The sequence below is a fragment of the Nematostella vectensis genome, chromosome 6 (assembly GCF_932526225.1).
Source record: "Nematostella vectensis chromosome 6, jaNemVect1.1, whole genome shotgun sequence".
Taxonomy (NCBI): Eukaryota; Metazoa; Cnidaria; class Anthozoa; order Actiniaria; family Edwardsiidae; genus Nematostella; species Nematostella vectensis.
In genome coordinates this window covers 7,113,127-7,139,864 of record NC_064039.1, presented here as the reverse complement: position 1 = coordinate 7,139,864, position 26,738 = coordinate 7,113,127, and the positions used below count along the sequence as shown (strand labels likewise).

General features: G+C 39.6%; 3 protein-coding genes and 1 long non-coding RNA gene across 4 annotated transcripts; 3 read left to right on the top strand and 1 right to left on the bottom strand.

The window, feature by feature from the left end:
* The first annotated feature begins 3,061 nt into the window (after positions 1-3,061).
* LOC116619657 lies at positions 3,062-4,925 on the top strand. The gene is made up of 2 exons (XR_004296781.2): positions 3,062-4,219; positions 4,606-4,925. It is a non-coding gene; the product is annotated as an uncharacterized LOC116619657 (long non-coding RNA).
* A 2,977-nt stretch (positions 4,926-7,902) lies between these two features.
* On the top strand, positions 7,903-10,042 carry LOC5515071 (octopamine receptor beta-1R). Its single transcript, XM_001635117.3, has one exon. It carries the CDS (start codon positions 8,172-8,174, stop codon positions 9,171-9,173), a length of 1,002 nt encoding a protein of 333 aa, XP_001635167.1. The 5' UTR covers positions 7,903-8,171; the 3' UTR covers positions 9,174-10,042.
* Positions 10,043-10,476: 434 nt separating this feature from the next.
* On the top strand, positions 10,477-19,173 carry LOC5515020 (sideroflexin-5). Its single transcript, XM_048728820.1, has 14 exons — positions 10,477-10,630; positions 10,905-10,973; positions 11,533-11,610; positions 11,686-11,712; positions 11,818-11,872; positions 12,091-12,116; positions 12,194-12,247; positions 12,352-12,408; positions 12,486-12,551; positions 14,020-14,110; positions 14,347-14,462; positions 18,074-18,159; positions 18,448-18,565; positions 18,985-19,173. The coding sequence occupies exons 1-14, from the start codon at positions 10,550-10,552 to the stop codon at positions 19,060-19,062; spliced, it is 1,002 nt and encodes a 333-aa protein (XP_048584777.1). The 5' UTR covers positions 10,477-10,549; the 3' UTR covers positions 19,063-19,173.
* Positions 19,174-19,252: 79 nt separating this feature from the next.
* Positions 19,253-26,058, bottom strand: LOC116619656. Its single transcript, XM_032384637.2, has 3 exons — positions 25,817-26,058; positions 20,150-20,308; positions 19,253-19,745 (listed from the first exon to the last, which is right to left on the bottom strand). The coding sequence occupies exons 1-3, from the start codon at positions 26,030-26,032 to the stop codon at positions 19,545-19,547; spliced, it is 576 nt and encodes a 191-aa protein (XP_032240528.2). The 5' UTR covers positions 26,033-26,058; the 3' UTR covers positions 19,253-19,544.
* Positions 26,059-26,738: the final 680 nt, after the last annotated feature.

Below are 26,738 nucleotides of genomic sequence, written 5' to 3'. Positions count from 1 at the left end.
CAGAGAAAATTCTTATCTAGCTTATTTTTATTTGCCGTAACCTTCGAAGCCACGTTTTACGGGTGCTTTTAGAACTCTATTGCCAAGAAAGAGCGCAGGCAATCAAAAAAATGTCTGGGGCGTAAAACCAATACGCAACATAACGCAAACTGCGCTTAAAATGGTGGCATTATTATGTACACTTTCCAATCAGGACCGTAGTAGCCTGATTGCCAGGCCGTTCTTGTACTCTATGAAGCGAAAAAGTTTTAGTTTTCACTACTCTTTTAGGAACACTAAATCGCTACTTGACACGCAGGCTAGGTCCAGGTTGACACAGCTTTCTTTTTATTCCCCTGATTTCCTTAGATTCCTGCTAGTGAGAAGAGAAAGAGGTAACTATACTCACCCCACCCCACCCCTCCCCTTCCATAGGAAGGTTGCGTACGTGAGTATAACGACGATCACGTGTATTACATAATCCCAAGAGTAGACTCAAGAGCCCACGAGCACCTTACGACGCCTCTTAGACATAACAATGTCAAACAAAGTTCATCTAGCAATATGAAGTACTGTTATAGTTATGATTATGAAAGAATAGAATAGATCGGGCGTGACAATGGTTTGTAGATATAGCTAGAGTGAAACACGGTTGAATCAGTTGTGTCTTTTGCCCTGTTCCAGTTCGCATTAGGGATTAGTGGCGCGAGTGTATGTACTAAGAGACTAGGAGACTGGCATTTCATTCAAGCAAATCGACTCATATCCAAAAAATTTTGCAATGAAAAAAAACAAGGACACAGAAGAAACCCATTGAATATCCAAAAGATATGGAGAGAGCTATGGCGGTAATTTACCACAACATTAAAAGAATTCGAGAAGATAGAGTAATGGAATCATCTTTTGCACAAAAAGAAGACTTTCTGGAGCAACAAGGATTACCGTACAGACATCATAGATCAAGAAGTTCACCAGCTATCTTTGCAGGTTTAAACTCTTGGAAAAATGAAAGCTTGATGGACCGCAATCCGGATTCTACACGAAGCTCTAGTTCAAGTCTTAGCAGCACCTCAAGTGATAAACCATTTGTAAGTGGAAAAAGGCGAGTGAGCTTCTCGATTGAGCCTGGCAGCTTATTGTAAAGAGGAGAAGGTGAACCAGAAGTATAAAGTGACAATGGACAAGGAGTGTCGCAATAGACAGAGCCAGGCTGAATAATCGGTTAAACGTGAAAACGCCCTAGAAGTTAATATCGGTTGCGCATGTTCTAGCGCTAGTTTTATCTATGACAACGCCTGTGTACACTAAATAAATTAACGCACGATAGAAGCTGCGGCCTCAGATAGGCACTATAAGCTGTGGGATAGAACGCAATCGGTGGAACGAGTAGTCGCAAATTGTTCATTGTTTTAGTCTTGCAAGTATTCATTGCCTCTGCTAAAGAGTTTAAAGCTGTATTGATTTGCAGAAAACGTTTCGACCACTTGAATTACCTGCAATGAATCGCGGTGCGATGAAATCGCCACAGAAATCGCAGTTCTTGCCCCGCGACAAAAATTACTAGTGTAAACGGGCCTATAACAATGCATGAGACAGCCAGAAAATATTGTACATAAAAATATAATGGGAAATATTAGTGTGAACATACAGTGAATACACTCTTTTTTATAGGGAAGTCTAATTTTCAGTTGAGGCTGAGCCGTTTTTTGGAGTGTTTTCAGGCTGGAAACATTTTTACGTATGTTCTACAATTCCATTGACATTGCAGCCTGAAATAAGCACCCCAGCTCTTGTATACAGTATAAGATTTGATACCAATAAAACATTAAAAGGAGAACTATGCAAATGATAAATAGTAATAGTATTCGACAGTAAATTTATTTGAGCCACATCATGTTTTTAGTATGTTCTTAGAATTTGGTAAAATCTCAGGCTGAACTGGATTAAAAAGAGAATATAAACCTAACAAAAACGGTATTAGCGCGTTGATTATTGGCTTATTGTTGATGAGCTTTCATTGTGGATTTCGTTTACCTTGCGCACTTGTTATTTAAGTCACATTTTAAGCTCTTTCTGGGGCAATATGTGAAGAACGCCTTAAGTGTAGTAAAAAGCGACGACCCTCACGTGTACACGAGTACTTACGTAATGGAAAGGGCAAAAATGCCCTGGTATCTTGCAGTGTCTAGGATATAGTCATTGTCTCTCACTTCACGTAATCGTTACAGGGGGTTCTTCCATAACTTATCGTTCGCCCCGTGAGGAGAGTGCTTTACGTAATTTTTGAGCCTCTATTGTTTGATATTTACTAAACAGCTTAGAAAGTGATGTAGGAAGGGCGGATCCAGGGGGCAGTCTACTATACATCCCTCATTTTGATTAATTTCTGGTCCATTTCTTTGTGGTTATCAAAAAACCCCACATGATGTTTTTTTTTTCTAGTTTGTACCCTCTTACAGTTTGGATTCACCAGATGATACGACTAGATGCACGCGAGTGAGCCAGAATTCTCTCATCGCTTTCATGTTCTCGTCTCTGCTGGCGAGGGGTCTTTTCTATACGTGACACCAGCCTGTGCAGAATATGTAATTCTGTTAATTCTGTTAGCGCTATCATCATCCTATTGTCTATACGTTACAGGAGGAGGGGTTTGGAGGTTTGAATTCCTCGTTTTCCTTGGGGTAAGATTATAATGTACTTTTATAGAATGCTACCGATAACACAGTTTGGTCTATGATTATCTTATTTGTTTGCATTGGTAATCGCTTCCCCTAAGGGCAAAGCTACCCAACAGTAGAAAAAAGAAACCAGAAAGCACCGCCGCCACTTTCTAAGTTGATGCATAATAAGGCACCTAGCTGTTTCAACCTTTGAAAATCACATCAAAACCTTGTCCAACCTGTTAGCTCACTATCTAAAGCCAATCGGAGGCATACAATTTTTATCGCACTCCAATTTTACTTGGGAGAAAAATTGTGATTGGTAACGCATCTTGTCTGGTCGTCTTTTTTAGCGGAGCCCCCGTCGGACCGGCGGAGCACCATAGTCGAGGAAGTGGTAAGCTCTACGATAAATGTTTTCGTGGTCACGATGGGATCCCTGTGTTGCGCGCGGTTTCCAATTATCCAGCCCCCATCCGTCTGTCCAGCGCTGTCGGAGAGGTTCTGGGTGTCTATACCACAGAACATTCGAAGGCACTACGAATCAATACCGAAGAATAAACGAGCGGCGGCGAGGGCAATCTGTCATTCGGTTTCCTATCGGAAGCCTTGGTGTAACAAGTGGCACCAGCGTCAGCATTTCCGCTACAAGCATTGCTGAGAAATGATGGGCTGAAGCTGCGGGCTGTTGTGCAGTCAACAAAACAGTCAAAACACATGTGCGTGTCGTCAGCAAAAGAGTTACATCTCTCTCTTATGTACCCATACTAGTAAGAAAGACAATTCCTGCCATTTTTGTATGCTGAATTTTCATTGAAGTTTTCTGATAATGAAGTTTTCTGATAATCTTATATAACTTTGAACCATGACAGCCGGCGGGTGCTTTTATTTTTTTTCCTTTGTTCTATTTTACTAAAGTTATGAGCGTAAATTTAATTGAGTACTAATTTTACTTACTTTAATGGGTACCTCTTAGCATATGAAGTTTTATTCATTTTGAGGGTTTACATGGATATATACTCGTCAAGCAACTTATTATAAGTACTTTAAAAATTTCAATTAAAACTCACAGAAGAGTCTAAAGAAATTACATCATGAATTTGCATTTTTTCAAATAGGTATTATATGATATCTATGGCTTCGCAGCCCCTCCACTTACGTTCTTGTTATGATTAACAGATAGATAAAACGTAAAACGACGAACCCGCGCGTTCCTAAGTCGAGATTAGGAAACTAATTGGCTGACTCACTCGTCTTGCTCATTTAATTTTTTAACCTGCCTGACGACATATAAATTAATAAACACTAAGACTAGATATTTATATGGTATGTCACCACACACAGAAGTCGGATCGCCATCTTGGATTTCTCAGACAATCTCGCACTTTCCGGAGATGGTGATCGGAAAATTCCGACTGTGAGGTCGGACCGGTATGACCGGTGGGAGTCCGCGGACTCGACCACAATCTACGTCCGTGGGAAATTGCTTCCCATAAATTTCAAACTTCTAAACGGAATAACTGAGCAGCTGAGAAGCGTGCGTTTGAGAGCTTCGCGCTTCTCTCGGAGAGCGTTCAATGGTAAGTAAAGCTATCTGCTTTAATATTTATCTTATGCTTTTTCTATCATCGACTTGTTTGCAAGATCTGCGCCTTTTGAGGGCTTGTATTTTCTGTTTGTAATTTGCACGTCATGCGTGCCGCTCGTCAAGGCTGGACGACCGCAGTGTTTGAAAAACACGCTGTATTTTTACTTGATCCGACCATTTAATAGGCAAGGAATATTGGTTATCGATATTACTCCATGTTACTCCACGTTTTGATTATTTTTTTGTACGCGTTCAAAATTCTATATTATTATTATAAATAATAATATAAATAAGAATTACTCTAGAAATATTGATAGATTTATTTGTGTCAGCGCCCTAAATTAAACTTTAGTTGTCTTTAACTTTTCAATTTTATAGGATTCTACTGACAGGCCTGGGGAAAGGGAACAAGCAAACAGTTCATAAGAAGCCTCAGAAAAGAACACCTTAGTAGAATAATATTTTATTGTGCCCTCGCTTAAGAAATGCTGTATCCTTCCGTGATTTTTTTTTTCGCTTAGTACGCAGCCTACAGATTTGTCGTTTTGAAATCTTTATATTTTCGGGGAGCTCATGACTTGCACAAGCCATGTTTTTTTCTGTGGGCCTCTCGCCCCGCCATTTTTGCGTGTTGTTATTGTATGTAGTCCAATTGTAATAATGGCAAACAAATAAACTGAATCCTGTGCAATAAACAATTCTTTGCTGTTCTCTAGCTCGTTGGGAAAACTTAGGTGTCTAATTATTGTATTAAATTGGACATGCGAAATGCTCGCTGTTGCAGTAGGAATTTTTACGCCGGAAGTCCGCAGCTCGCAAAGATGGTTTCTCTGCGGTGTCCTTGATCAAGTGACGCATTCGCGGGGGACGAAGCCGTTAGTCATTAGCAATGCATGCCGGGAAGAGTCCTCGCCCCCCCCCCCTGGATGTATACGATAGGATATTCTTTTTTTATGTATAAAATCGGGAACGTTTATTTCGTCTCCATAAATAACAGTACTATTTTTACGCTTTTTTGTTTTTTAATCGATGTAAATGGGCGGAACATTGCTCTGTTGTTTGAAACATCGCATGCGAAAAAGCAGTTGCATGTGTAAAAGGACCCAGCTGATTTGTGGTGCTGTGCCCTGTTGATCACGAGACAGATGGCCAAACGTTCAAACAGCGACAGCAGACTCATCAAATGGCCAACATGTTTACTAATTGACCGGTGGAATAGGTTTGATGCTTTGACTTTCACATTTGCTACTGAAATATAGTAAGCGGAACTCACCCGCGCGTACCCAAATTTCCAAAAGCGCCTAATCACGCCGCAAAAACTCTAATAACTAATAACGTTGGCCAAGTGTTAGCAGTTGTTAGTTAGTTTTTTGCATATAGATTTAACTTCCATCGCTCAAACATTCCGACAACTATGGAACCATACTAATGACGAGCCTGCAATATATCCTGTATCCTTGGGGCATTTAAACGCAAAAGCTGATTCGCGTTCACGTGTAATAAAGCGCCCGTTATGAGGTCGAGACACTAGCAAAGTCATATTGTTTACTTCTTATTTGTTGTTAACATGGCTTGTTATCAACTCTGCGTCGCTTGTAGTATCGTATCCATGTTTGGAGATGTCCTGGGAAGAAGTGTTGAACTCTTTTGTCTTTTAGAATCTGCTTCTCATTGTCAAAGTAAACTTAATCTGTTATTCACCCAAATAATCCCTACGTATAAAGGGCTTAAGGCTATTTGAAGGTTGCGTTTATTCAAATCAAGACCAAATTTTGGTTAGAAACATGTAATATAAATAGTTTTGACAAAAATAGAATAGATGCTAGATCGAGCGTATCATGATAACAACGCTTTGACGCCAATAACTGAAATGCGAAACTTGGATAAATCAATTGTGCTTTTGTATTGCACTCAAAACTCATCTAACATCGATTGATGCATGCGTGTACACAAATACTGACTTTTAAAAACAACGCAATGAAAAAGATCAATGCTCAAAAGAAGCAAATTGAGTATCCCAAAGACATGGATAGAGCCATGGCGGTAATTTACCACAATATTAAACGTGTTCGTGAAGATAGGAGTGTAATGGAATCACCCCCAGGAAAAGTTGAAAAGCAAGACAAGCCAGAGCTTTTATACAGACACCGGAGGTCGAACAGCATACCCGCCATCTTTGCAGTCCCAGGGGGACACTCATTTAAAGATGAATTGAGATCGAGAAACTTGGTAGACCGCCATTGTAATTTAAGGGGCTCTAATTCAAGTCTTAGTAATGACACAACTGATAAACCTTTTCCAAGTGGAAGAAGACGCGTCAGTTTCTCTGTGGAACCCGCAGACATACAAAAATCCATACCAACACAAGAAGCCAAGAAAGAAATTCCAAGACATCGCAGGTCCAGTAGTGTGCCTGCTATTTTTGCAGTCCCACTAGCAGGGGAAAGCTCCATAAAAGATTATTCGAGATTAAGAAAGTTGTTGGACTCCAATCCAGGTATCACTCGAGACTCCAATTCAGATATAACTCGTTTCACATGTGATGAATCTGATGTGAACAGACCTAGAGAAGATGATAACTTTTCGTTGAAGCCTGAGGAATCACTTTAGTCTTTCTCAGCTCAACAAGGTAAAATGGAGGCGCAAAGGTTCAAGAAAAACTCAAGAAAAAGCGTCCAGTAACATTTTAAAGTAGAATTTAGGTGAGAAACTTTAGTTAACTATACAGGGGCGGCGGGCGAGTTGCCCCTCTCCACCCCCCCCCCCCCCCCCCCTACACACACAAACACACTTAGCACACACTTTTCTAAACGGATGTCATTTTTTATGTACATGAACGCGCGGTTTACATTCATACAGCCTTACATGTGTTTTAATCGATATTATCGATTTTTTAAATTGTTTGTACCATTTTTAGCGGTAGTCTGTGTTAAGAACAGGTACTCCTTCTCTCCTTCTCCAAACCACCATCCCTCTAACACACCCTCCCCCCGCTTTTTTGACCGCTCCGCCGCCCCTGCCATAATAGATGTACGATAGTAGCACCTTGATGTTGTTACGGTAACAAGAAATCTCACAAAAACAGGCTTGGTATGTTTTTTTACTAATTGGAGGACCTGACATTTCGTTTTTAGTGTTTAGACATCCTTTAACTATTTTTGTTCTGTCGGAATAAAACTGAATTGTGCTGAAGCAAAATCTGTAAGCCCATATAAGCACTTCCATATGAACTGTACAAACTGTACAAAAGTCGTGCGTTATCATTATTTGCTACTTAGAACTATTCACTTTATATTCGTCGATATTTTTTGCATGCTGCTTGAAACCATAAAAACATAAAACAGTAGCAGCTAAAATTACTAGAGAATTTGAATAAAAATGAAAAAGATAAAGCCATTTATCTGAATAATAAAACTAGGATTAAGCCAAACAATTGACCTTAAAAAATGGTGTAAAAATAAACCAATAAAATGTTGGACAATTTTAAAAGATGTACTGATATGACAAACGGGCCGCACTTCAAAAGGGCCGTCGAATAAAGTCCAGGAAATTGCAAATGGAAGATGAAGCTTTGAAAACAATGCTTAATATACCTCTTCATGCTCGATTAGACGTGTTAATTGTGGCTGTCTCATTGCCTTGCTATTACTAAATACACATTGGAGACGTTCTCATAACCACTCAAGGGGCTAAGTTGTCTAGGCAGCCTGCCGTCAAATTTCCCACTTCCCGAAGATATCCAAGCAGTTCCTCGCTGTGTTTATAACAGTTTTCATCCGATCAAGCAGATAAATGAACGTGTGTCAGGGGCGGAACAAATACATGATCTTGAATGACAGAACATGAAACTAAAGCCGAGTTGATTAAGCCACCATTGTTTAGTTCTACTGTCATATCGTTAAAAGCACTTTATTGCCAGATCCATCTGTATTTGTGTAAAGAAGATGACATTTCGGCCGAGAGGGGAAGTAACATTGCGACTTTGTCACCAAAGAATGTCAGAAAACCGAAGCTCGTATGACCCTGTTTGGCAAAACAACCCTACTGATGTGTGGTTTTGGGCTGTCCGTACCATCCTGTTAGTAGTGTCTTTGCTTGGGAATGGGCTTGTCGTTGTCCTTATCGTAAAACGCTCAAGATTGCACACCTCGCCTAACTGGATAATCTGCTCCCTTGCCATCGCGGATCTCTTAGTGACCGTGGCCATCGGAACAACCGAGATGTTATGCACGCTAAACTATTGTACATTCAGTTGCAACTGGTGGATCTTGAATGTATTTTACGACATGGCGGTCATCGCTTCTGTGTTTAATCTCTGTGCGCTGACCTATGATCGCTTTTTGGCCATAGTTCATCCCCTGAAATATCAACTAGTGATGACGAGGACGCGAGTTTTTATCCTGCTTTTATTTGCATGGGGAACAGCCATCGCTGCGCCGCTCCCATCTTTTGCTAGTCATCTCCTTGGAGACTACAAATCCTATCGTGCCTTCCAAATCCTTTTTCTATTTTTCTGCGAGTTTTTGCCATCTGTTTTGCTACTCGTAGCTTACGTTACCATGGCGAACATCGCTCGTCGTCAGGTTGTACGAATTGAACGCTACAGAAAAGCCTTAAAGTTTAACAATCTACATAGATGCTCCGTCACAAAGGCTCCCTTTCGGGTGCAAAAAATCAACTCCAATGTTCAAATCATTGGTATTCTTGTTTTTATCTTCAATTTGTGTTTTCTGCTTGCAGTCTACAAAGGAGTTATCAATTATGTGTTTTTCAAGCCTGTTTCACCTGCTGTTATTTCAATTACGAGAATTCTTTATCATTTTAATTCAGCTGCAAATGGATTAGTTTATGCAATTTTCAAAACCGAGTATAAGCAGGAAATAAAACGGCTCCTTGGAGTATGGAGCGGCGCTAAATGCAAACCATGGATGTCATGCGCAGTTTAACGTTCTTACAGTGCGCAAATGACCAGAATAGAAATTTCATCGCGCATTTAAAATAAACTCTCTCACATAAACTCTCTATCCCGTTAGCAAACTGTCTACTTGAGAGATTGTTGTGATAAGTAGACAGTTTTACCGACGAGCAGAGTTTCTGTTTCTTCTTTCTCTGTTTCTTTTTTCTGCCTTTAATTTCTTGCGCACCGGTTTGCTCAAAGGTAGCGTCAACCGTGTAATGCTTTATTTTATTATTTCCTATTTATCTATTATTCCTTTTTTTATTAGTTTGAAGTTATAATGCACTAGTCATTTGAACCCCCCCCCCCCCCCCCCCCCCCACCCCATGGTCCCGGGGAAGTGTGGGGTTAAGGTGGGGGTTTAAAGCACTCTTGAACGAGAATCTGTCCCGAGGGGGTGGGGGAATTGACAGTTTTTGACTCTAAGACTTATCCCCACCGTGGGGGTTTGGGACAAGTGAATAGTGTCACAAATATCATGTTAGTTTCTGGCTTGAGACTCTTTTTCTTCTGTAGCGAGCAATTCCATGTATCAGCATGTGGCATGCTGTACGGCGACATGTGCAAAAACGAATATAAAAAAAAAAATGCCAGATGAAGATGATTTATTTTTCCATCTTTTTTGTAAAACTGTTATCTTCATAGTAATTGGTAAAAATGTACTCGCTGAAGTGTACTGGCTTTGAAAGATAAAAAAGCTTATTCCAGATGACCTGTTGTCGGGTAGTTGCCTGAAGTTTGCATCCCAAAGGGGTAGGGGCATTTAACAGCTGTTTTGTCCCGAGGGGGTGGGGGCTTTTCTCGGTTTTGTACAGGGTCAAAGTCTAACCCCCCAGCCTTCACCGGGACCATGGGGGTGGGGGTTTCAATTGACTAGTGCATAAAAGGCTAGCATGGAGACCCAATTTAAAAATAAAATAAATCTGTTCAGGGAAACAAGCTGCAGTTATCAAGTCTAGTTTTTATCCAATAAATATCCTACCTGTAGGCTTTGATAGTTTTTCCGGCACGAAAACCCCGTAAACACGGATTTCGCAAAACCCGGCCGACATCTTGTATAATGCGCTCAGCAGGGGGAGGTGGAAGAAAAATGCGCAGGGGCGGCCGTGGTATGCGAACTTCGTGTTTTCGGGGTTTTCGTGCCGGAAAAACTATAAGCCTACAGGTAGTCTATCCAATAAATCAACTCTTGAATAAATAAAATGTTACAAAGACAGGAAACATGGGAAATGCTAAGGGGAGAAGGAAAATATTAAGATACCCCCTGTTCGTGCACTGTTTGTAAGTGAATCGGCACAGTCCCCTCTCTTTTTACGTTTCGCGCGCAAATGCTGTTTACATTAGTCAGCGGTTTCAGATATCAAGATGGCGGACCGTGGCAACTCAGATGTTTTGAGGTCTGAAGGTTTTCCTCCATTTTCTCTGGTCCAGCCCCGATTTGACCAGGTCAGACCTTGCATATCTCAGATATTAGCAGAACTAGCATGCTTATGTGTGTGATTTGTGCATCGCAAGAAAAAGTTCCAAGCTACCTGTGTTTATTTTACCAACTCCACGGTACCATATTGCTTAGTCATCGTGATAGTCACAGCGTATAAAATAATAACTACAAAAGATTCATAAGAGGATTTAGGAATTGTATTTAAATATCCAACAAGGCGTTCGTTTGTTGCTTTCTGTGTTTATGATGTAGAAAATAATTTTGAATTTATTTCTTAAGGGGACATATATTGGAAGATTGTACCGATGCTTTGATATCACGGATCCTAGGACACTCTTTACAAGTGAGGTGAGTAAGTAGGTGCGTCATACAGGGAGGGGCAGGGGGGGTTGTCACTTTGTAAAGTTGGGGCCTGCACCCCAACCATTATTCTGAGCATATGTGTGTGTGTGTTTTTTTTTTTACATGAACGCACAATTTTTAATATGTTACATGCATCAATTGCTTTCTTGATAAACGATGATATATTACATTTTTTTAAATTATTTTCAATTTGGCTGTACTCTATGTCAAATCCAGGTACCCCCTCTCCTCCCCTTGAAACCACTATTCCTCCCTTTCAGTAAGGGTGGGAGGGACTTGTCCCTTGTCACTATGGAGATAAACCTCACTTTCAGTGATGTGGGGGGGGGGGGGGGGGGGTGAGGGGTGACATGTCTTGTTACTAAGGCTGTGTAAAACCAACCCTTTCTTTTAGTAGGGGAGTAACCTCTCGTCACTAAGGCGGGGTAAAATTGACCCTTTTGGCAAAGGGTGGGGGGAGACATGTCACCTGGCACTATACTATACTCTCCCTTTTTGTTATGACACTGATTGCTAGAGTTTTAATTTTCTATTTCATTTTAAGTCAAAGCTTCAGTCATCCATCAAGTTGCTGGAAGATTTTAAGAAGCAGCAACTAGTTCCAGGTACCACAGATAAACAAGTATGTAGATTTATCATTAAAATCTCATTTAATTTTTTTTCATAATTATTCATCATCTTTTTTTCTGTTTTTCAGTTATGGGAGGCACGGAAAATAAAAGAGGTACCACAATCTAACTTGACAATCATTGTGTTATCCTCAAAATGTTTTTTTAGAACCAAATAATGAGAGTAGAATTGCTTATTTGAATTTTATTAATTCTTACAGGCTATTATTCATCCAGATACAAATAGCAAAGTGCTGATGCCATTCCGCATGTCAGGTATGTAGTATCTAAACAGTTAAACTGATGGCTTTTTTGCCAAAGAGGGCACAGGCTTTTTGCCAGGAATGTTGCACAAGAATTTTTGGAGGTACCCAAGTGAAAATGTTCAAAAATGCATTCTTGGGAAACCATGAAACTAAATGGCTGGCAAGCTGGAAAGTTTTGATCCTAAAGGGATATGACAAATATATTTATTTATTGTATCTCTTTTGTAGGTTATGTACCGTTTGGCACAATAACTGTGAGTTTTTAAAATTCTATTTTATTTACTTTTTTGCAAATGTTATTTTTTTAATATAATATCCTAATCCATTTTAGGTAGTTGGAATGCTTCTGCCTGCCCCGGGGTTAAAAACAGTCATATTTTGGCAGGTATGTCTTGTGTGGAAAAGCTTGTCATGTCTAGCGACCTTCCTTTTTGGCCAATAAAATGCTGCTGTGAGTGATTGTACTAAAACATGATAGCCTTTTTTCAGTGGTTAAATCAAAGTCATAATGCTGCAGTCAATTTTTCAAACCGAAATGCAAGCAAGGTAAAGTTTTTATTCAAATTTATCAATTTAGCATTGAAGTTGGAAATGTATCTTAATTGACTAGGTTTTGCTTGCAGGAGACCCCAACCAGTAGATTCCTTTTGAGCTACTTAGGAGCAATAACCAGTGCTGTTACAATAGCTGTAAGTAGAATTTCTAAGGGATGGACCAAAAAAAAGTTCTGAAGAAGATAAGAAAAAATTCATTGGGGAGATAAAAAAAAAACATCCCAAACAGTCACTTCTCAGTGGTATAGTGATGCTAAATGTCCATAAGGTTTTAACAATTTTTAGCAGTTACTGGTTATTTCCCTATAATTTTTGGAAATATTTTTTTTTTTGGGGGGGGGGGGGGGCACGTGCCTGTGCCACAAAATTTTGGACCCCATCACAAGCCTATTTTTGTGAGAATAAAAAAAACATTCTCTGTATTTACCTGCATTGGCTCTCTTGGATTTTTTCACATACTTGATGTATTTCACCCCATTTCACATCTGTCCAAGATGGGTGTCAACCTATCTACGTAGCCTAGCTATGTACCAGACTACACTAACCAAATTTACACTCGTTTTCTGTCACACATCAGGCCCGTACCCAGGATTTTTCTTGGGAGGGTGCGGAAAAAGTGGACCTAATTTTTTGGGGATGGATGGGTGGGTGGGGTAGAGTGAGTTCTCTGATAAAAATCTGAACATCCCAGAAAAAAAACAAAAGGGAATTTTTTTATTCCTTTGCAGTATCTCCACGGGGCGTTTATTGTCAGATTTGACTACATACCAGAGTGATTAGCTTATGCTTTATAGTTTTGTCTACAAATTGCATGTCTATTGAGAACCGAAAATGGACCTTTGGCTGTTGTGGGGGGGTGCGTTCGCACCCCCTGCACCCCCCTGGGTACGGGCCTGCACATGCACCCTGTGCCTGAAGGCCACCAAAACACAGTTGTGACTCGTGAAAATAACAATTAACACAAAGCCAGCAATTAATTAAAGTTAGAATTGTATCTTAGCTTTGTGTTTTTGTCCATTTAGTGCATATGTGCGCATGTATCTCTTGTCTGATTTTTTTTTCTTGCATGTTCTTTTCTTGTCTCCAAGACGTGCATGTGAAGTGCAGTCATGCATTTTTTAAATCGTATGCATTTTTTTACTGTCTGGTTTGGGGATTTGGGCTGCATGCAATTTTTTTCCATGCATCTCATCATGTATGCATTTTTTCTGTCTGGTTTGGGCTGCATGCAATTTTTTTCCAGGCATCTCATCGTGTATGCATTTTTTTCTGTCTGTTTTGGGCTGCATGCAATTTTTTCCAGGCATCTCATCATGTATGCATTTTTTATCTGTCTGGTTTTGGCTGCATGCAATTTTTTTCAAGGCATCTCATCGTGTATGCATTTTTTTCTGTCTGTTTTGGGCTGCATGCAATTTTTTCCAGGCATCTCATCATGTATGCATTTTTTATCTGTCTGGTTTTGGCTGCATGCAATTTTTTTCCAGGCATTTCATCATGTATAAATTGTTTTGGTTCCTTGCCCACACTCCTCCCCCCCCCTTCACTTTTCTATTGGTCCCTCCCTAACTTGGATGCTTTGATGGTTTTTCATCCTTTTCAGGTTGGTTTGAGTATGGTTGTTCAGAAGGCAAAGTTTTCCACGCCTGTCATGAGAGGGTTGATGCAGAGACTTGTAGCTTTTCCTGCCACAGGTGATCTACTAAAGGCCAACTATCAATAGCAAATAATGCCAAGCTTGTAAAGTGTGCAAGACACATTTTTCCAAAAAGGGTTTTCCAATGGGCGGTAGTTGGACAAGACAAAAAAAAATATTTTACAGTTTTATGCAGTTCTCCATTTATTTTGGACACAGTGCTCATACTGTCTCTATAATATTGTCTAAATTGTGATATCTTTTTATAGTTCTTTCTGTCTTTTCTCTTACCAGCTGCTGCAAACATTTGTAATGTTGTGCTGATGAGGAATCATGAATTGTTTACTGGAATCGAGGTTAAAGACAAGGAGGGCAACATCGTTGGCACCTCAAAAATCGCCGCCAAAAATGTAAGACCTAAACTGAACAGGATTGTAGCGGGCCTTGCAATATTGGGGGGGGAGACTGCAAGTAAATAAGCAAACTGCATTATCATCATCATCATCATCGTCGTCATCGTCATCGTCATCGTCATCGTCATCGTCATCGTCATCGTCATCATCATCATAAGTGTTGGTAGGTGTGTGTATAAGTGTTATGTGCCATTACTTTCAAAATTTGGTGGTGCCCCCCCTGACAATGGCCGAAAAACCTCATGATGGTCGATTTATCAACAAGCCATAACTCCCCCCCTGGAAACCGGGGGGATCTCAAATTTTGACAAAAGGTAGCTCTGGCCTTACAAAACTATGGTACCAATTTTCATTGATTTTGAACACTCTCATATGAGAATGTTGATGATGTTAAGACCCTATGGGAAGTGTATACCTCAACTAGACTAAATTTTCGAAAAAAGAACCCTTGATTTATGGTTGAAGATGTAAAGCTATAGCAACCAAGTTTGGAGGGTGGTTATAACTTGCAAAGATCTCTGTGTGCTGTGAAGCACATTTGTTGCGGTGCGCATGCGCAGGAGATAGCATTTCGCTATTCAAGTCGAATTATCAACACACACAAAAAATTATTTTTTACAAGAAGTCTTGTTCTTTATGGACGATTTTATCCTTAAGAATAAAGAATGAACCACACTACCAGACACCGTTAAAATTAGATCAGTATCGTTTTTCAGATGATTTTCGTGGATCACATGCTTATGTTGATAAATCGACTGACGCTTTAACCAATAAACTTAGTTAAGTTACAAGGTGTGTATCAGTGCTAGGTCTTTAAAGGTTATTCCCCGACCTGACACCTAACCTCAATTTAAAACTTTTTTGTTTTTCAACAACTAAAACATTATCAGGTGAAAATTGTGACTTTGTAACTATTCAATATCCGTTTTACAACACCATCAATACGTGACCGAATTCTTTGACAACTATAACTGTGCAGTAAAAAGATATGTGACTAGGGACGGCCTGTTAAGAGCATTAAGGTCTTGGGACAGGACGATCACATCCATACATACATAGAATCGTGTCATTAAAAGTGCCTTAGTACTCTTTTCTGGTGATTTTAAAATTACCACTATCTTGTAACCCCGGGCTAGGCAGGAGTTGTTTGTCCCTCGCTACACACTTTTTACAATTCATGAAACACCGTGGTCCTTTCTGTTTGTTGTTTGCTTGTTTATTTTAATTTTACACAGAACAAGAGTAGCAAAAATATTAGTAATAAGGAATTAACATATATAACAAATAAAGTTTTCTACTGCTGAAAAGACACAAGAGAAACTATGGGACTCCTGCTTACACGTTACAGGAAAAGTCAATCTATATACATGGCCTAAACTCGGTCCACCGGAGTTGTAGCCCTACGTTTAACTCTGACTCGCCTTGGCTACATTTTCAGGTCATTCATTGTAAAGCAACTTTGAGTAGGTTTGTGCATTTTCTAACTCAATGAAGCAGAGTACTATACTAAAGACAGGATTCACTTTGCAAAGAAAAGTAGATGGTAGATGGTGTTACCCGCTTTTGTCTCCAACTGAGGCGCGTGCAGGAAGCACCTTTGCACTAACTACATAAGTGAAAATAGGCTGTTCAATATTCAATTCAACCAACACACACAGAAAGTTATTTTGTTTTCGACTTTTATTTTATTTTTATATAATTATATATAATGTATCTTTCTCGAGATGCAACCAAGTGATGATTGCTCAAATTTGTCGGAAAGATGCCGTACAGCGATAGAAGAAGTACCTATGATGGTCCGTGCTAAGATCCCGACGGAGAAAAAAAAAGCCTTGCGTGAATGTATAAGTATAATTCAGCATCTAGATATATAATCTGTAAGGATAATAAGTTTCTAAAAATGAGGGACATCTTTACTTGTCATAATACGGGAAAGTTATTCGTTACCAACCATGACCTAATGCACTCCAACAGTGATTATCTGCTCTCGTGTAAGGCGTGTAATTTAAAATATGTAGGCTCTACTACAACTAAGTTTCAGATACGCTTTGATAACCAAAATAATAGAATAGTTAACCACAAGAAAAGATCAGTGGCTGAGGCCAATGACCTGGTGTACAGTACACTTCAACTCGAATGGACACAGGTGTCATTGGGGAACTAGCGGACTTGACGCACAACCCCTGTGTACGCGCCTGCTTAATCATTGATAGATTTTCTAGAGACGATCTTCCGAATCATTAGAATGTTCTTCAAGAGAATGATCTTCCGAACTTTCCGAATTTTAAGGGAACGATTTTCCGAACTTTGAACGAACTTCCGAATTTCAAAAACGTTCTTCCGATTGTGCCCCGGGTCGTTTATGTCGTTTATCGTTTATGAACGATATAACGAACAGGTTCGTTCCCTCATTATCAACAAGATCGTTCCCTCATTATAGAAAAAGCGTTAGCTGGTCTTACAGATTTGCCCAAAAACGCTTTTCGCTAGTGTACGTTTTCCCTTGCCGGGTCTCATATTTGTCCCGCCCGAGTGTGGCAGCTTTATATTAAACAGAGTTTGTTGCGGCTTTTAGAATGTATCCGTGCTAGGGGCTCAAAGAATCGTAAAAAAAAAAAATATCGGGAAAGATCTTTCTTTCAAATAAATGTCTTTATTATGTACTGAGGCGTTGGATTAATTGCGCCTTCTATGTATTTGGGTGTGTAGTCTGAGAATAATGTTTTGACCATCATTGCACCTCTTTATGTGCCTGGTGTGCACGTGATAAGAATCACGGATAATTTTTTTCTTAAATTTAATAGAAAGCTATCGTTAACGAATTGCCGGAAGATCTTATGACACAATCGACCTTCCCTGCTTTAGAAAATGCAACGAGGTGTTAACGTTGACTGGTGTAGCGCTGGGTAATAGACGTGATACTGTAAAGAGCATTAAAAAGATATATACGGACAGCCGCGTTTCGAGGCTCTTGTTTCTTCATCGTTGTCTAGTGCCAAACGTGTCTGTCATATCTACCTTTCTAGCCCTCTTTACATTTTCCCGGTATATCTTTATCATCATCATCATCATCATCATCATCATCATCATCATCATTATTATTATTATTATTATTATTATTATTATTATTATTATTATTATTATTATTATTATTGTTATTGTTATTGTTATTGTTATTGTTATTGTTATTATTATTATTATTATTATTATTATTATTATTATTATTGTTATTATTATTGTTATTATTATTATTATTATTATTATTATTATTATTATTATTATTATTATTATTATTGTTGTTGTTATTATTATTGTTATTATTATTATTATTATTATTATTATTATTATTATTATTATTATTATTATTAATATTATTATTGTTATTATTATTATTATTATTATTATTATTATTATTATTATTATTATTATTATTATTATTATTATTGTTATTAATATTGTTATTATTGTTGCTGCTGCTGCTGTTGTTGTTGTTGTTGTTGTTGTTTCTATTAATGTATTTCCTTATAGCAAAAGACTTTGTTAATTGCTGAAATATGTTTTATACTCTGTTCTAATATCTTTGGAAATCTTATATTGTTTTTATGCAGGCTATATTTGAGACGACCCTTACCCGAATCATCCTACCAGCTCCTTTACTTGTTGGCCCAGCACTGATAATGGCCCCTCTTGAAAGGTAAGCGGGCAGGAAAATCCAGAATCCATGGTGTGTGCAAATACCTATCCGATAACCAAATGTCATGTAGATACATGTACACATACACAAGTATGTCTTCAAAAAGCCGCAAAAAAAAGCTTTGGAAGAATTATTTACTATTTCTTTTCTATTGTTTTTAATCTATTTAATTCCGGATGTCATATATACTGAGGAAATGGTATAAGAATTGTTACAGGGAAGGGAAAAGAAAAAATATCTAGGTGGCAAGTTTCTCTATTGAGCTTTCTATTGTATTTATTATAATAGGACAAATTTCCTCAAGGCTCGACCCAGACTCCATCTTCCTGTACAGGCCGCAGTATGCGTTGCAGTGTTTGGCCTGGCACTACCACTAGCAATAGCCATGTTCCCACAAGTATCTGAGGTATCCACAATCAGCGACGTAACTGTTGAAAATGTTCACGCCTCAAATGCTGTTTCCGATGGAAATCTAAATTAAGTAGTATAGTGACTTTGATATCCCGCTTCCCCTAAATCAATTTTGGATTTTTTTTAACTGACAAAACTTGACAGCAACTTTGAATGGGGGAGGGGGTGTGAGTAATGAAATGTTTCGCTATTGTAAATTTTTTTAGTAAGACTACTTTTCAGATGTCATTTTCAACAGGTTTTGTCGCTGATTGCATTCACGTGGTGGGCCATTTTTGCCCTTTAACCACCATATTGTTATCGATATTTCTCAATGTTTCTCGAACTGCCATGCGTATATTAAAATTGTTTCCCGAAAGTGTTCCGCACTTTTTTATCAATGTTTTCCGGTGATCATTGTACGTCTTTTCGTAGGTTTTCACAAAGGACCTTGAGCCGGAAATCCAAGCGAGCACAAAGGAAGCAAAGTTGTTTTACAACAAAGGCTTATAGCTTTGCGTGGATGGCACCACAGGTGGACGAATGGCATTTTCAAGCAATCCGTGTGTTGTACATATGTATCTGATTAAAGTATTTTGCTGAAAGACTTTGAGCATATTCTTAGCAAAGACTTGATTTGTTTTATTCTTAAGTGAAATATAAGTCCTTGGTCTGACCCTTCACGATAATTCAAGTTACGAAATCACCGCCCTCGTGTTTATTTGGGGAAAAACCATTTAGAATAGGTCGATATACATTGAGATCATAGGAATTCATTTGCAAGTTTCACAATGATTTCTTGTTTATACCTGCAACAGGCGCACTGTCCAGGCCCTTCAACACAGTGTCGATAACCTCAAGCAACACAAAACTAGTTGTTGTATCGTGTGATACAGTAAAACACGTCAGCCACAGATCCAAGGATTGTCGAATGCCATCCTTGGTGAACAAGGTTTCTGCCGCGCACCGCTAAAGTTTCCATGTTAATCGATTTATTAATTACTTCTTCCCCGATGCATCTCTTCTTTGTTGTCCATTCCAAAGACTTCTGGGAACATAGGGACGACAGTTGAACGAACATCTCGCCTGGTCCTCCTGTGGCGAGACCGGTGGAAACGGGAATGGGGCCGAGGAGGCGGAGGGGGTGAATAGAACGTCCTCCATGGGTTCATGCAAGGCTTGACGGGTAAATGGCACTGATGTATCAAAACAAATTACGAAATTCAAAATAAATTTTTTTTTGTATTGGCTATTATTACCAAACTGGCTCTAAATTGAGCAGTCAGTGAGGCACAGAGTCGTAGCAGGGATTGGTGGGGGGGGGGGGGGCACAATACAGAAACATTAGGAAAATGTTGGGGGGGACAGTCACACCACTACTTGTCATTCCCTTATAATTCTTGAGAATATTAGGGGGGGCACACGTCCCCAGTGCCCCACCCCCTGCTAAGGCCCTGAGGTAAGTTTCTTTGCTCTTCATAGGGGACTTGCGCCTTAGAGATCACGTGACTGTTTGGGTGGCAAACTAGCTCGGGCTTTTAGCGGCGCAAAATAACAGCAACAAAAAGCCACTCATTCAGCGTGCACCTATTCTTATTACCTTGGAGTCATCCCACTTGTAGTCTGTCAGTGGCTCTGTCGTTGGCGTATATTCTACGTTCTGGTCTCCATAATCACTACAATCGTTCCCACAATCCTCATAGGGTGTCGGCGCATGCGTTACTTGAGGCTCGGGGGGCACCATGGCTACCGCAGGGGCCTGGAATGTATTCTGCTTCAGTCTCAAACTAGCTATCATGGTCAGCATTTACAACACCCCACTTTTACGGAGAATGAAATATAAACTGGACTCGAATTGACCGGAATAAGACTAGAATAAAATAAAATCATCCGAAAGATGGGATTTTTTTTAGATATGACCAGTTTCTGATCTGTTCAAACAAAAAAAAAAGATAAAGAAAGAAAAAAAGGTTCCTACCTAGCTGCTATTTATTCCTACCTGGCTGCTATGTATACGAACAAATCCAAATTCGTTCCCCCGTATATTTTATTCAGTTATTTAATACTATGTGTATGTGTGCGACCGCCTTTTGAATATTTCACGCTAGTGATGTCTGAAATAGAAATTTAGCCTTATTCTGCTAAATAGCGGGAAAATCGCTGTGAAAAAAAATATGTTGACGTATTTCCAGCCGTACTACCTAATTCTATGCAGAAAATAGGTAAATTTGGGTTTTTTTTTTACTTATTAACGATTACCCCCCGTGCTTTTAGTTTCTGTTTAGTTTCTGATTAGTATCTGTTCGTATCTAAAAAATTTTAGTATCTAGGATCACTGCGGTGCTATTACCCAATCTCAAGCTACTTTCCATGCTGCCGTGTTATGCCTAGTGCACACTAGCAACATAACAACATAACGACATGGGCGCGCGCACTATGTTTAGCCCGAAATAACGACATAATGGACATACTGACATAAGAGAAAAAAACATGTTTTTTCTCTTATGTCGTAGACAAGAGTGCGCGCGCCCATGTCGTTATGACGATATGTAGCTAGTGTGCACTAGGCAAAAGAAAAAACATGTTTTCTTTCTTATGTCGTTATGTCGATTATAAGAGTGCGCTCACCCATGTTGTTATGTCGCTAGTGTGCACTAGGCATTAGAAATTTGCTTGAGCATTGCTCACATATCTGCACATCTGATTTACTTTTTAATAACTGGAAATATGTGCATGCTATGTCCCCTCACGCCTGGTGCACACTAGCGACATATCGACATAACGACTTGGGCACGCGCACTCATACCTAACACTAGCAACATAGGGGGGGGGGGGGGGGGGGGTTGACACCCTGTCCATGAGCACTTGCGCGTGATTTTCTGAGCTAGCAGCAAAAACGCGCAAAATTCGCGGGAAAAATCCGTCAAAATGTATCGAAGAAAATGTCAAATTATCCTTTAAAATGTATAAAACAAGTAAATGATGAGAAATGATGAAAGCTAAGGAATTAAAGTTGGAATCACAAGCTAGCTCATGTATGTTTTTTTTAATACATTATGAAATAATGGTGAGTAGATTTGGGTTGTGAGTTATGAGATGCAAATTTAGATTCCGAAACATTGCTCGCCGTCTTGTTTGTTTACATTTTTGTAAGACAAATATTTCGTATTCTAAGGACTCTCTATCCTAATAATTTAGCTAGTTCGATTAATCAGGCCTCTAGTAAACTATTAATCGGGGTCTACCTCTAAACTACCTCACTCCTAATAGGTGATTTTTTGCCTTGACGATAGACTACTTGAATCAATTGGTCTCTGAAAATTGATCACGTCATTTTGCTGTCCTTCTTGTTTTACTGGGGTTGCACGAACCGGTTGTCTTAGCTTTTGACTAACTAAAATAACATATCAAGCACATATTTGATGAGGATTTTCCAGAAGAATAATTAGACTACAACTTAGCCTTGAGTTCGAGGAATATTTAGCCAACTTTGATTAGAAAATGAGGTTATTGTAGGTGTATTTTATTTTTAAAACTGTCTGCGTGCGCTTCACGGGCAATCGAAAATGACGCCATCCCCGACGCGCGCGCACGCTATTTTTTACAAGTTCGTTATTTTGTATTCATTTTTAGCTGTAGGAAACAAATTTCTCGTGACCCTTAGTGCAATATTTACCAAGAAAAATGAAAATACAGTATAAAAGGCATGGGTATTGTAATCAAATCGTTAAATCGTCCGGGATTGAGAAATTAAGGCCCGTGGGAGAAGGCCGTGGATTTGCAAGGCAAATAAAACATCTGTTTTCAAATTTAAATCTTGAATTTTCATTGTCGAGGCATTCGGCGATAACCAAGCTAGTGTTTTCCTCGGAATGCCTCGGAGCTATTTCATCTTGCTAGTTTTTTTCTCGGAATGCCTCGGAGCTATTCCATCTTGCTCTTACCGCCTTCTCAGTATTAAGATCATCTGCGCGCCATCACGACGCGCGGCGGTTGATAATATGCTTTGACGAAGTGCATCATGGGAAGGGTGTCAACCCCCCCCCCCCCCCCACCTACTAGCAACATAACGACATGGGCGCGCGCACGCGCACTCATACCTAACACTAGCAACATAGGGGGGGGGGGGGGGGGGGTTGACACCCTGTCCATGAGCACTTGCGCGTGATTTTCTGAGTTAGCAGCAAAAAACGCGCAAAATTCGCGGGAAAAATCCGTCAAAATGTATCGAAGAAAATGTCAAATTATCCTTAAAAATGTATAAAACAAGTAAATGATGAGAAATGATGAAAGCTAAGGAATTAAAGTTGGAATCACAAGCTAGCTCATGTGTTTTTTTTTAATACATTATGAAATAATGGTGAGTAGATTTGGGTTGTGAGTTATGAGATGCAAATTTAGATTCCGAAACATTGCTCGCCGTCTTGTTTGTTTACATTTTTGTAAGACAAATATTTCGTATTCTAAGGACTCTCTATCCTAATAATTTAGCTAGTTCGATTAATCAGGCCTCTAGTAAACTATTAATCGGGGTCTACCTCTAAACTACCTCACTCCTAATAGGTGATTTTTTGCCTTGACGATAGACTACTTGAATCAATTGGTCTCTGAAAATTGATCACGTCATTTTGCTGTCGTTCTTGTTTTACTGGGGTTGCACGAACCGGTTGTCTTAGCTTTTGACTAACTAAAATAACATATCAAGCACATATTTGATGAGGATTTTCCAGAAGAATAATTAGACTACAACTTAGCCTTGAGTTCGAGGAATATTTAGCCAACTTTGATTAGAAAATGAGGTTATTGTAGGTGTATGTTATTTTTAAAACTGTCTGCGTGCGCTTCACGGGCAATCGAAAATGACGCCATCCCCGACGCGCGCGCACGCTATTTTTTACAAGTTCGTTATTTTGTATTCATTTTTAGCTGTAGGAAACAAATTTCTCGTGACCCTTAGTGCAATATTTACCAAGAAAAATGAAAATACAGTATAAAAGGCATGGGTATTGTAATCAAATCGTTAAATCGTCCGGGATTGAGAAATTAAGGCCCGTGGGAGAAGGCCGTGGATTTGCAAGGCAAATAAAACATCTGTTTTCAAATTTAAATCTTGAATTTTCATTGTCGAGGCATTCGGCGATAACCAAGCTAGTGTTTTCCTCGGAATGCCTCGGAGCTATTTCATCTTGCTAGTTTTTTTCTCGAAATGCCTCGGAGCTATTCCATCTTGCTCTTACCGCCTTCTCAGTTGGCTTGAACCTCATAGACTACCGAAAGGCGTTTGATTTAGTAGACCATGACACGCTTATTAATAAGCTCTCCATATATGGCGTCTCTGGAAAGTCACTAAATTGGTTCAAGTCTTATCTAGAAGACCGAAAACAGAAAGTAACAATAAGTGGTCAGCTATCAGATTCGCAGCCCATTACTGCAGGCGTTCCCCAGAGCTCGATTTTAGGTCCCTTAATGTTTATCCTGTTTATTAATGACTTACCACTTGAAGTCTCCAACAGCGCACTCGAGATATATGCAGATGATACAACACAAGTCGCAAGTGGAAGTAGCGTTAGTGAGGTTGGGTCTATTCTTACTGAAGAGCTAAAAAAGGTGAATGGATGGGCGAATGAAAACAAAATGGTTTTGAACCAAAGCAAAACCAAATCAATGCTTATCTGTAGCAAGCCAAAGTTGCGCAAATTGGCAGGAAAGGATTTGACAGTCAGCACAGAAAATGGCCAGCTTGAATGTGTCAATGAAGTTAAACTGCTTGGCATAAGATTAGACAACTCCTTAACCTGGGACAACCACCTCAAGTACATTCACAATAAGATCTCCAAGCGACTAGGCTTGTTAAAAAGGACAAAGAAATTCCTGTCAGCAAGAACCCTGTTCTACCATTCGCTCATACAGCCAATATTAGACTATGGTGCTATCGTCTGGGGCTCGACCAAAAAGCAACACATCGACGATATGATCAAGTTCCAGAAACGATGTGCGCGGGTTATCCTCGATAAGAAATGGGATGCACCTTCAAAACCACTTTTTGAAGAACTAAATATTGTCCCCTTCGACAAAAGAATAATCTACCTACAACTTGTTTTGCTCTTTAAGGCAATGAACAATATGACCCCATGCTATATCAGAGATATGTTCGTTAAGTGTAGTGATGTACATAACAAGAACACTAAAAATGCAGCAAACCATAACTTAGTACTTCCAAAGGCTCGGACTACATTAGCAAAAAACAGCTTTAAGTTTGTAGCAGCTAAAAGGTTGAATGCATTGCCACTAGAAATCAAAGAAGCCAAGTCAATCACCGCCTTCTCCGCAAAACTAAGAGAATACATCACAACTCTGTAAATAAGTTTATAAATCAGCAAAGGATTGTTATTGTAAATAGTTTCGTCAAAGATTTTGCTGTAAACAGATTTGTAAATAGCTTTTATTAATTTTGTTTCTGTTGAGGGCCATGCGTACATTATCATTGTGATATTAAGTGAATCCCTCATTAAAAAAGGCATCTCTCTCTCTCTCTCTCTCTCTCTCTCTCTCTCTCAGTATTAAGATCATCTGCGCGGCGGTTGATAATATGCTTTGACGAAGTGCATCATGGGAAGGGTGTCAACCCCCCCCCCCCTCACCTACTAGCAACATAACGACATGGGCGCGCGCACTATGTTTAGCCCGACATGGACATATGCCTAGTGCACACTAGCGACATATCGACATAACGACATGGGCGCGCGGACTCTTATTTTCGACATAACGACATAAGAGAAAAAACATGTTTTTTCTTTTATGTCATTGTGTTCATGTCGTTAAGTCGGGCTAAACATAGCGCGTTCGCCCATGTCGTTATGTTGTTATGTTGCTAGTGTGCACTAGGCGATACTGACATAAAAGAAAAAAAAAACATTATTATCTTATGTTGTTATGTCCATGTCGTTATGTCGAAGATAAGAGTGTGTGCGCCCATGTCGTTATGTCGATATATCGCTAGTGTGCACTAGGCATTATCTTCGTATGTTCAAGTGTGGTTGGTTCGCATTTCGACATAAACCCGACATGGACATAATGACAAAAAAAAACATGTTTTTTTTTTCTCTTATGCCGTTATGTCTATGTCGGTCGGGCTAAATAGAGTGCGCAAGCCCTTGACTTTCGCTATATCTAAAAAAAGGGGGGGAGAAACTACCCTAGGAAAAATGCATTATCGTTCAAAGATTGATGACATAAGTAATTTCCCCAATCAGAATGAGATACTTACGACAACTGGAGGCTGAGCTGTGAGGAACTGCCCCGAGTACGTCTGATGGAAGTAGTGCGTACCGTCTCTAGACACAGTAAAATATACTGCGTTACTGTATAGCACTGCTGGCTCGCCAGTCTCCTCGTAACTCACAAACTGAGGGTTAAAGTAATGATGCCCAAAGAAAGGGAATCTGCGTGCGATTGGATTTGCGTCTGCTACGGGGGTCGCCATTAAACGGCCGATTTCTATATTGTCATCATTCATTTTGTGATCCGAAGCGAAGGCGGGTATCTCAAATTTGTCGAGAGATCGTTGTTTTTGTTAGGACGCGTCAAGGGTTTCCGTTGGCTGTGTTCGCGCGCACGCACTGATTATCACGTCTGTTACGTCATCACTTAGTGCGTTTGCGCGCGACATTTAAAACCATGTCTGTTGTGATTATAAATAAAAACAAGACCAAACAGCGACGTTTCTGGATCCGAAGTAGATGCAATTAACCGTGGAGAAAAATGTCAATTAATAAAATGTAGGACAAAAACAGAAGCGAGATTTTGCCAACGTTTCGGGCTTTATTGCGTCCTTCTTCAGTGGCTTAGCTCTTGCGAAAATATGTCTCTCTAGAGTTACTTGGTGTCCCGCATAGATAATATGTCGGTGGTTGTGAAAAATTAATAATAATAAGGGGGGGGGGGGGGGGGGGGCTTTGTCTAACTTAGAAAAGAATCATCTCATGTATTCTACAGAGCGTGCGCACCGTTCACAACTATATTTATACGCGTGATCTAACTGACTTTATGTAACCGCCCTGAAGGACTCAATAAAGTCCGAAACGTTGGCAAAACCTTGCTTCTGTTTTTATCCTTCATGTTATTAAAAAAACATCTGTTGAAACAAAAATGGCCAATCCACGCGAGCTAAATCATTTGTTGGGATTGTA